Source organism: Nuphar pumila, chromosome 6, assembly GCF_984573655.1.
Source record: "Nuphar pumila chromosome 6, dmNupPumi1.hap1.1, whole genome shotgun sequence".
Lineage (NCBI taxonomy): Eukaryota > Viridiplantae > Streptophyta > Magnoliopsida > Nymphaeales > Nymphaeaceae > Nuphar > Nuphar pumila.
Window position 1 is genome coordinate 124,832,754 of NC_143254.1, and position 12,113 is coordinate 124,844,866.

Genomic DNA, 12,113 nt, shown 5'->3' on the forward strand with positions numbered 1-12,113 from the left:
GGTATAGGAAGTTCAAGATTCAAATTAAAGATAGAATTTGATCCTAGCCCAAGATCTGATAAAATTGGAACCATATTTGAGTGTTTTTAGAAAAGTATATTGCCTAAGTATTATTTTGTGTGCATAAGACGATGATAAACAGAGAACAAAAAACCAAAAGAATTAAACAACCTGACTAGGTCATGCATGAAATTTATAGGTCATGCACGTACAGCCACCTCAACAAGTAGCCCCATACATCTCTTCTCATATTTGTCAAAAGTTTCAAGTACACTTTAATTAGTACAAGCTTCTAATAAACATTGATACCAGGTTATGATACACAGTTTTTTTTACAATAGTAAGTGTTTTTTTTTTAAATTAGATGTCATCATTTACTGTAATAATAAAGCATATATGTTTGAAATAAAAAGTACTAAAAATGATGGTGCTGTATAGTAAAAATGATACATTTCTCGAAAAAATCTGCCAAAATTTGTCCCATGATCAAAACTGCAAATGTTAAGTGTTAAAATGACCATTTTAACTTTCACATGTGTGGACCTCTTGAGATATGCAAAAATTTTGTAACAAACTTTATTGCTGATTTTTGACCAAAAAATTTAAGGATTCACATGATTTTTTTGGCTACCTACATCGAAAATTTAGAAAACAATAAGGATAGTCATATCGGTGCGTTAACTTTTCAACACCACCAAGACCGTCTTGTTCTGATGAGCGATTTGAGAGAAACATTCTTTGAAAGATAGACTTTTCAGCTGTATCACACTCTTTAACTAAAAGGTAGATTCACACGATTTTTTTTATAAACTTCATAAAGTTCGCATAAAATATATGCAGACTTCTTCAACCTCACATAAAATATATGTGAACTTCCTTATCTTTGCAAAAAAAATATATGCAGACCTCCTGATCCTCAAATAAAATAGATGTAAACATCTTCATCCTCGCAAAAAATACATGTGTACCTCATCATCCTCACATAAAATATATGCAGACATCTCCATCCTCGCATAAAATATATGTAAACTTTCTCTTCTTCATGCAAAACATATGTGAACTTCCTCATCCTCGCACAAAACATATACATACTTCTTTATCATCGCGCAAAATATATACGAATTTTCTCATTCTTGCAAATATTTTATGCAGACTTCATGAGATCTACAAAAAAAATCATGTGAATGTACTTTTTAGTTATATGGTATGATACATCCGAAAAGTCATCTTTCAGAGAACATTTCTCTCCAACCGCTCATGAGATGAAGGTGATCTTGGAAAGCTAACGTCTCAATCTATCTCTATTTTTTTAGATGTTTTTCCAGATTTTTTATGCAGGTGGCCAAAAAATAGCATAAAACAAACGAAGAAGACACAACTATACTTGTTTATCTCTTGTTTTAAGAACTTATAAACAAAAACCCTAGAGGGGTTTTCGGCTTTGACTCGAAACAAAACAATTATAGGCTTATGCTTAATCTTTCCAATGACTCTAAAAATACAAGTTTTTGATGTCGGATAAAAAAGATACATATATGAATAGAGATTGTTCTGAAAAAACATACATTTGAGAGAAAGCATATTTAGTAAGTGTGTGTCTGAAGGGTAAAAAAACATTTTAAAACCAGATATTTACAATTTTGTACATGAAGAAAATAGTGAAAATTGTGAGTTTTTTCAAAAAAAAGAGCATCATTTTGTCATTGAGTACGATCATTTTGCTAAGAACAAGAACACATGAACTAACTTTAAATAAAAGGGCTAGGGACCTCATGCTCTCTAATGTCTTCTTTTCCTTGTTCTAATGATTTCAGAATTTGGATCGAAGAAGAGGTAACATTTTCTATTACTATATTTCTAATATTCCATATGTTACTTTACTTGGGAGGAGCAGTTTTAAGTTGTATATTACAATGGCAACTACCACCACAAATAAAACCAGGTTATGTACTAGTTTACAAAGAATCAGTATATTTTTAGAGACTAATTTTTTATGCATTTAGAAACGAGTTCCTTGGCATTTTTTAAACTGGTTTTTGTACCAGTACTTAGTACTGGTACACCTGAAACGGGATACACAAGGCAGAATATGCAACTATGTTACTTCTTCCCACCCACAATAACCTCAAACCGAACACAGGAAAAAGATAAGAAATCCAAGGAAAACAAAAGGCGTCCTATACTTCAACTTGGTCACTTGTATGTCCTTAGACACCAAATGGCTGCAGCTGCAGCTCAACCTTGGATAAAAGACATCAGGAAAAAGTTGGGAAGGATTACAAAGTATCACAGCAGTATGACCCCAAAACAAACTGATCGAATTAGAATATATATATTTTCTTGCTCTCCATCCATTAATAACAGGCAAAGTAAATGCTGCTAAACAACAATAAAATCATAATCATCATGCCCCGTCTCATGCACATGAGCACTAAATATTAGGAAAACATAAAAGCAGAAATCATCTTAACTCGTTTTTCATGTACTTTTTCATTTTTAGCATGATATCTCCTGAAAGAATTGATTTGATGGATCTTTCTTTCACCATGTATAATCAAAATTATTGTTCCTAGGAAGTCAATGATCAAACAGACAAATAAAAACCTTACCGCACCTTCTAGGCAGCTGTTTGGGAGTCCTGAATAGGAGGTGTGTTGCGGTTTCCCCCGGTGCTCTCATGCTCCATGCTGTTTGGAAGCAGTGGTGCTGCAAAACACTACATCGGGAATGGCGTTGGCAGCCCCAACAGCACATTTTCAACATCATTCACACGGGGACATTTTTGGCAACTCCTTCCTCAACCAGATTTTGCAAAAGCATATTTTGGCAACGAGTAGAATTGGCGTCTACATTTCAATGCAAGGCTCCCAAACAGTCTTAGCTGCAAAAGGACAGGTTTTGGCTTGAAAGCAATGCAACACAATACCAAAAGTGGTGGTGTTCCTTTATTTTCAGGTAATACCACTTTGCAGCAATATATGCACCCACAAACATTGATACAGGTAAAGCTAGTCAAGTTTTCACAGTACTAAGCCCAACTGTTGGAATAGAAAGCACATGTTCAGCAAATTTTCATATTTCCAAACATCCAAAAGGCAGCAATGCTAGAAAAAAGACAAACTCACAACCTGATAAACAAAATTAATAAAAGAAAGCATAAAAAGAAAATAATTCTGTACAAGGATAGTAGAATTGGAAAACAAGTGAATACAATTTGAAATAATAATTCATATATTGTAGGCATCCCAATCATAACTGGGTTGGGAGAAAATCTCATAATCTGTTGGTCCATCAATAACAGTATCAACTGTCTGCATCCCGTCCAACAGAAATGGTTGAAATCCATCATTCCTTGAAGGTACAAGTTTATACAATAGCAATATTCCACATGTGAAGACAGCCTGCAATCTTGCAGAGTCTCCACGGACAGAAAAAAATAAAAGCATAGACAGGAGGAACAAAACTACAGATAGTCGCATAACACACAATACACTATCCATGAGCTTTCCATCATTTCCTGCAGGGAAACCACGCACTCTGTAGACAAATAAGAAGTTATACTTGTCCACAACATACCTATATCCAAAGTAGAATGCACCGACTGGAACAACAAGTGGGGAAAATGAAGAATATATCATAGTCAAGGCGAATATTGTCAGATTGAAAGCATAATACTGTGCAAAGTCGAAGGTCTGTTCTGGTACATGAAGACTTCTGGTGATTGGATAAACACAAAGGTCCTGCCCCTGTAGATCGATGGAATTTAGACCTTGTCCTTGAGAAATGTTGTACGAACCATTCTCTCTTTCGGACATAAGAGGACTCCGAAGAATGTCTTCTGGGTTTTCTGAAAGGTAATCTTCACTCTGCTCTGGAACCAGCTGAAGCATGTCATTCTTTCTGAACTTTTGCAGTTTCCGTTTAATCCAAGGAATTGGAGCCAACAAATCATATGATATCCCCAAAAATGTGCTTGTAATGAGAAATGCAAGGGAAGACAAACAAGACCGTGAAAGGAATGATGCACTCATGTACTGCTCAATCCTCTTGCAATCTTCACCATCCAGATAACACCTACCCATTCGAAGTAGAGCACTCTCCAATGATGACTCCACCAATGCACGCAATAGTATCAAATTGACAAGAAAGAAGCAAACCATTTTCAGCAGTGAAGCCCGCTGCTCCCCAGAAACAGTCAAATGGCGTTCAAACTTGGACAATGAAGAAAGGGCCGACGGTATAACTATGTACATGCTCACGAATATTAGAACGTTAGGAAGAAACTGAAGAACTACAGTGGCACCCCAGCCTGTACCATGCACCCAATCCAACCAACGTTGAGCATTGTCCATGGCCTCTGCATCAATGATCCGCCCGGCACTTTTCACAGCACTGATTGCAGCGAGGGGAGAGCTGCAGAATAAGAGCAATAACAATAAACAGGTGTTTACTGCCACTCTACGAATCTTCAATGAAAGTTTACTCATTCCCATATGGTTCCAATATATATCTGCTGCTGGTGGAGCCCTTTCAACTTTCCATTTGCTTCTCCCAAGCTGCAACTCCATCACAGGAAAGAATTTTCCGATTGGCCTCTTCTGTTCGGTTCTAAGATCCTGAATTGCTTTATTTGTTGAATATATATCTTTGAAGATTATAAAGGCAATTCCAGCACCTTCAGCCTTACCTTCTTTGAAGAGCGCTATTTCTCTCTCTAAATTCCTTTCTACCTCTTGCAACCTTTGCAGTTTCTGTTCATCAGTGAGACCCAGTTTAACCACAACCCATTTCCAAACCACCTCCATATTCTCCAGGAACTCCTTAAATAGGTGTTTAACTCGTGCGTGAACATCACTGTGGTGCCAATGTAGTGCCTCAGAAGGCAAGACCTCTGCACCATCTTCTCCATAATTACCCATTGTGTATTCTCCCACTTCCGTCGCCATCATTGTATCAAGACGAGCTTGCAACCAAGATATATCATTCCGAACCTTCACTAGCTCTGCCATCAGGTCATCCAACAAACACAAATTCGGTGGCACAATGACCCTATAAACCTTCCCAGGGTACCTATGGTAAAAGTAATCCTCAAGCGGCCGCTTATCAACCGCAAGACTCCTCGGTATCCCCTCGACCATGACCGTGAAAACTGACACTGAATTCACAGTCGGTGTCCCATCATGGAACCGTGTAGTACTCAGCCGATCCTCCAACATCAAAATCCCAAAATGAACCATGCAAACAACCAAAACCATGAAAATAACGTGCACCCACAAAAGAGGCGAACCCTTCTCGATATGATTGATGGTCGTCTTCGAGAATTGATCATCCATCAATGCATTGCCCGCGTAAAGATTCAACGGAAGAATCAACCCCAATGCAAAGAAGGTGATCGCAAACAACAGAGCGAAGCTACCGCCCTCGATGTACAGGAACTGGGCTGCGTTAGCGCCGCAATGCCGAGCGATCTGCTGGCTCGTCGTGTGCCAAACCGCGAGCAGCTTGGCGAAGAGGCCAGAAGGGCTGGGCATCTTGTGATCGCTCCTGAGCTTCACAAACAAGAAGAGACCCACACAACAGAACACCCCGATCGCGGAGATGTTCAGAAGATACTGTATGTTCCCATACCAAGCTTCCTCGAAAGCAGGCTCATCCGATGCAGGAGAAGGGGGAAGAGAAAGACTCATATTCACAAAATTCTCCATATTCACAAACAGTTTATCTAATCAACCATACAATTCAGCAGGAGACGAAGATTTCAATAACTTCAAAATCCCTCGATTTTCAATCCAACATCGTTTGCCCAAACGCATAGACACCAATTTTCCAAGCGAAAATTTCATCGAAGAAAAGCACGAATCGGAATCGAAGAACCTTAATCCCTAACTCGAGATCATTCATTGTAACGCAAAAACCGAAGAGAATCCAATTGTTACCTCAAGATCTTTGATTCATCGCCACGCCACAGAGCGATTTAGGGCTCCCAAAGAAACCCTAGAGGAAGAAAAAAAAAGGCTGGATGCCTGGATGGCAAATGTAGCACTCGCGGCTCCGCGCCCTTTTATTTCTTGTGGGGTTCAAAGAGTCGTCATATGATAAGGAGCTTCTTAGTCTAACTGCCACGCGGTGAGAAGAGCTCCTATCCTTCTCCTTAATTGCTGCAGGGGTGTCAACGGGTCGGGTTTGGTTCGGACTCAAGTGAAACCAAACTTTGATTAGATTTTCGGGTATGATATCTGTTATCAACCTGAGTTTAATCGGGTCTACTATAAGAGAAATCATGCCCAGACCCAATAAGAACTACATGAACAAGAACCAGATCATACCCGGTAAAATAATATATTTTTTTATCATTTTTACATTAAAAAATTGTGAGTCTTAATTGGAACTCGGGTCGGGCCTGAGTCTGTTATAAAATTTCACAAACTATAAGTGGATTCATGTATTAATCGGACTTTCAGGTCTAAACCCAGGTCTTAATCAAGTGTTCTTATTTATCATACCCAGACCCTATAGGGTTTGATCCAGATCAGGTCTGGGTAAACCCAACCCATTGGAGTCCAATCTATGATGACAAATGAGACCAACCTTTCATGGTTTGGATCCTGCGCAACTGGTAAGAGCTCCTTCAAACTTGTAAAAAAAAAACTGGGCAAGCCAAACGCGAGCAACAGTGCTTGGCTCGGCTCGGCTTGGCTTGGCTTGGCTTGGCTCATAAAGACTCATTGGGTAGTAACAAGGATAGTTTAAGGCAAGCTTGCTTTGATTACAGGTGGTGATGAACAATCACAGCTGGCAATCACATTCACAAGTTGTATTTGTTGTGATTGTAAATTTACAATCACATGATCTTGAGAAAAAATCTAGAATCACAAGTCATTACAAACATGTTAATAAATGTACTTTGTATGAAGCCATGCAGTATAAAATAAATAGTTGAAATCTATGGCTTACAAGGAATGGGTTTGGAGTTCAAATCTTTTTGCTTCCAACTTTGAAACAATGCATTTTTTGTTTTTCTGTAAAACAAATCAGGTTGAGATTGGGTCAATGGGTTTGAAATTCAAATCCTATTATTTTCAGTTTTTAAATTATTTTTGTAAATGAGCCAACTCCAAATCGGCTCATTTAACTGGAACACATCATGAGCTTGAGTTTGGTTCAACTTACCACAAAAAGGAGTTGAGCTTGAACAGCTTATCTTCGATTCATTCAATATCTATGAAAATTGTCGATGGATCATGTTTGTTTTATGTATTTAGTGGATTGTTTGCAATTTAGGTTATGTTTAGGGACATAGAAACCACAACCTTGGTGTTGTGTTGTTGTTGGGAGCAGCAGTGTTGACAAAACCATGCATTGGGGCTAGAGTTAGCAACACAACTCCATCCCCAACACCACAATATGACTTCCTCACGAAGAGGTAGTTGTTGTTAGGGGCGTCAATGGGTCTGGTTTATCCAGACCAAACCCTATAGGGTTCGGGTACAGTGATAAATAAGAAGACCCGATTAAGATCCGGGTTTAGACTCAGAAATCTGATTAATATGTGAATCTGGGTATAGTTTGTGAAATTTTATATCAAACTTGGGCCTAACCCGAGTTCCGATTAAGACCCACAAATTTTCAATGTAAAAATGATAAAAAATATTATTTTATCAGGTATGATCGAGGTCTGATTTATGTAATTCTTATTAGATCCAGGTATGGTTTCTCTTATAATGGACCCGATTAGACCTGGGTTCAAACACGATATCATACCCAAAAATCAGGTTCAAGTCTGGTTCCACTTGGGTCTGAACCAAACCCGACCCATTGAAACTCATAGTTGTTGGCAATACAATAGCTATGTCACAGACACAAGGAAGAGCTATGTTACAAAGACAAGTAGACACAAGGATGTGTGATGTGGATTCAACTAGAAAGTTTGATTTCTTTTTGGAAAAGACAATAGGAGGACACAACGCTTTAAATTTCTAATTAATAAAAAACTATTTTTTGATATTTGAATGTTAATAATATTTTTTATTAAAGTAAAACCTTAAAATGATAAAAAAAGATATAAAATAATATTAAAATATAGTATGTACTTGTTTGTATCCGCTCGTGTCACCATGGATATGGCACCCAAATGGTGTGTCCCTGTGACATACAGGAGGCACAACTGCAATGCCACTCTGATATTGGAAGCCTTGTTTCTGTCCTAACACAAGGTTCCCAAACATAGCCTTGGGTGAAAAGATTAGGTGCAATGTGATTGCACACTTTTAGTAAGTGTGCCGCTGCACCTGAGGGCCCTTCATCATTTTTTGGGTCTCAAACTGACACGCGTTATACCCAAGATGGAGGGTGATCAGGTGCAGCAACACACTAAAAGTGTGCAATCAAATTGCAGCTGATCTTTTCACCTCAATTGAATAGCGCAAACCCTTTCATGTTCAACAAAGGATCTAGTTTGATTCAATTATTCGACCAATCAACTCCACACATGCCTGTCCTGGTCTGTCCTGGTCTGCTCTTTGCTTGAAAGCATCATTTGTTGTAACAACTGCGACTCATACCCTTGAAAAAGTGTAATTTTTTTTTAAATCAATTGTGAAAGGTTTCCCAGAAACGCAACGCCTTTACATTTCCAATCACTACTGGATAACTCAATCAACCACAAAGGATCTTACACCCTATCTTTCAAGCCAAACCCAAATTGAATCAATTTATTAATTCAAATTAAATAGTTTGAGACAAGTGCAAGATAAAAGAAAATTAGAGTCTGCCAAAAAGTAAGTGAAGGGTTAGAGCCACGCTATTCTTAAGTGATCTGTCCAGCAGTCGTGATACACTCATAGCTCTACCGAAACAATGTCCTCTCACTGGGTACCTGAGGGTGCAAGATATAAAAATATGGTTGTCAGAACCAAAATTCTGAGTATAAGTTTCTCTAATGAAACAAATAAGCATAAAGAATACAAATATGATTCATACAATAATTTAAAGTGATACTACTGCAATAAGAACATAATTCAGATAAGCATAAAGATATTTGACATGCAACATAATACAATATCATGCAGTTAAGCATACAGGACAAGTAGAGAAGCAAGTAAGTATGCATGATCTAATGCATAACAGAAAAATGCATGATCTCAGTGCATGAACAAGTTATTATCTTTAATCAAGTTCTCTTTTATATGTATGTCCTTATAAGAATAAATACATGTACATTTAAGTTGCACTTGTTATTATTACCATTGCCCACAGATACTCAAAACGGGTAAGAATTCCTGAGGTCAAGTAGGGTTCCCAAGGTAACTTAGCACACAAGTTGTATTTTATTACTAGGTTTCAAACTTAGCACTCGACCGATATCAAGAAACAACACAATTCATCGAAACATTAAAAAACATCTAATGTTGGGACACCAGGAAAAACAACATCCACAAGTGTCACTTCTTAGTATACCAAAACAACAAGTGTGATTACACACTACCCTCATTCAAAATGGCAAAAACTCTCTAAAACCGTAGCTAGAAGCAAGAACCTCAACATCGGGTTCAAGACCAATAACATCACATACAAAGTTTTTGTATCCATTCGGTTTTCCCAAAACTGTAACTCCAAGAGTCTCGTACTCCCGATGAGACATCTTAGAAAGTACATTACATCCTTCTTTTTTTTATGTTATTATTAATAGTTGTCTCATTAATTTGCAATTTAGCATGCCTAATTATTATCAAAAATTCACATTTCCAAATGTGAGGCTCATCACGAGGCTTCAGCTCATGAAAAAGTGCAGAACAGTATAATTAAAACCATAATATTCAATATGACTTTTGGAATGCATAGACAAGTAAAGCAAAGAGCATACTGGCTCAAGGCATTCCACTGCCCATGATATCCACTTTGAGCATCCTTGCATTCATATGCAAAAATCATTAGAAACATGCCAATGCATTCATTACACGTCACATGCTTTCAAATGCACATCCATGCATGCCAATGACTATATCCTTAAGCATGTATTCATATTCAGAAATATGCATTCACATAACCATACCCAAAACATGCTTTCATTCATGAACCAATTCAAGTAAACATGTGAACCAATGCATGCTTTTAATCACGAATCAACTCAATTAAGCATGTGATCATTCATGAATCAATCTCTTTAAACATGTGACCATACATAACATTTTGTGCAAGCCAAAAATATTTTTATCACGTGTAAGCTTATGCAGCTGAAACACTCTTGCAATAACATATTGCTAACACATGCCAAAGCGGGTCAAAACATGTGAAACAAACTCGATCTTAGCATGAATAAAAATCAAAACGCATGTACTTAACCAAATCTGAAAATCTAATTACATAACCGTACATATTCTTTTTACGAGTATAAATGCATTTCAACCAAATTCGGGAAAAACATAATACTAAAGCAGATCATATTAAGTTAAAACATGTGAATAAAAATACACCATATTCATCATGCGTTAAAATCAAAATACATACACTTAGCAAGATTCTGGAGCTTTTAAAATGCATACGAAATATATCCTATATATATGTATAATTTTTTTTTTATAAAACATAACCAGCACCTGGCAGGCTGACACACGACCCAAACTAGGCCTGAGCACCTCCTGTCACAGGCTGCCAAAGCGTGACAGTCAGTCGAGCTCCAATTGACTGGCTGCCAGCCAACCCAAGGATATATATATATATATATATATATATATATATATATATATATATATATATATATATATATATATATATATATATATATATATATATATATATATATATATATATATATATATAAACGACCCTCTGTATCCGCACCCATGTGACATGGGTTTGTATGAGCATGTATTAGCAACTTAAACAACATAAACTCATCAATTTAGTTGTTGTAGTAGGTTGTATTGATAGCAAATCTTAAAAAGATAAGTCATGTGCAGGCATAATCTCATACATAAATGTTTTTCAAATGCTTGGTCATTGGAACTGTGATTATTATGGTAGCTGTCAGCATATATTAGCAACAGAAAAAAGGTTTCACTAGCCTAGTAGGCTGAGTTGATAACAAATCTTAGAAAAGGAAATTCATGTTCATTTTATGAATAGTTAGGTATTAAAGTGTATTGGGCGTTATATATATTTTTGTATTATAATATATCGTTGTCACAAAGGTATTTACAACCACTAAGTGAGAATTAAGTATATGTTTGTATAACCAGAGGTGTTATTGTACAATTGTACTTTATTTATTTTTTTAAATAGGCCTCAACACCCAGCCGACTGGATCTGGCCCAACTGACCTTGGTCGACTGGGTCTGACCTAGTCCAACAAAAATTGGGTCTTGCAAGGGGGCTGCTAGACTTGTACCAGTCCAGCCGAGTGGCCGGATTGGGTCTGAATGGGCCCTGCTAGCTTTCAAAAATCTATTTTGTTATCCATATCAGAAGGCAGAGTTCTCTCAATAGACATTAGTTCACAATCTGATTATGAAAGTCATATAGAGATGGAAAGCAATACATGTTACAAACAACTAATCAGAAACACAGAAGTTATCAATATCATGCTTGAAGAAAAATTCACCAAGCATAAACATTCACAACATAGACTGGATTCCCAGCTATGTCACAACTCATCACTCGGTTCATTAATTGCATAGATCAGACTGTATGGATGGATTTAGCATGGTCAATTTAGTATCATATTTTTCATTTGAGATGTGAAAAAAACTTTTGATAGTTATACTCTCATGTAATATGAACCATTTATTCTTATCCTTTATAAGATATGCTTAACGTTTATATATATATATATATATATATATATATATATATATATATATATATATATATATATATTCATTTGTTTGGTTTAACCTGCTGCCCAACAGGTCTGGCAGGTCCAACAGAGACCACGATCTTGAATCTGAGTCTGGATCAAGTTGGCCAGACTCTAGACTACTGAAATTTGGGTCACTGCTCTAAAGACATAGATGTGGTTCATGTTCTCTCAATAGGCGATGTATTTATATGCTTGGAAACTTGGTCTTGTTCCACTCGGATCAAACATATACAACAATAAAATGAACAACAGGCCC

General features: G+C 36.9%; 1 protein-coding gene across 1 annotated transcript; it reads right to left on the minus strand.

The window, feature by feature from the left end:
* Positions 1–3,171: 3,171 nt before the first annotated feature.
* Positions 3,172–6,026, minus strand: LOC149836058 (hyperosmolality-gated Ca2+ permeable channel 4.1-like). Its single transcript, XM_090010772.1, has one exon. The coding sequence runs from the start codon at positions 5,703–5,705 to the stop codon at positions 3,228–3,230; it is 2,478 nt and encodes an 825-aa protein (XP_089866898.1). The 5' UTR covers positions 5,706–6,026; the 3' UTR covers positions 3,172–3,227.
* Positions 6,027–12,113: the final 6,087 nt, after the last annotated feature.

Excerpts from the sequence above, each read along its gene's own strand:
- LOC149836058 (XM_090010772.1), bottom strand. The coding sequence starts at position 5,705 with ATGGAGAATTTTGTGAATATGAGTCTTTCTCTTCCCCCTTCTCCTGCA.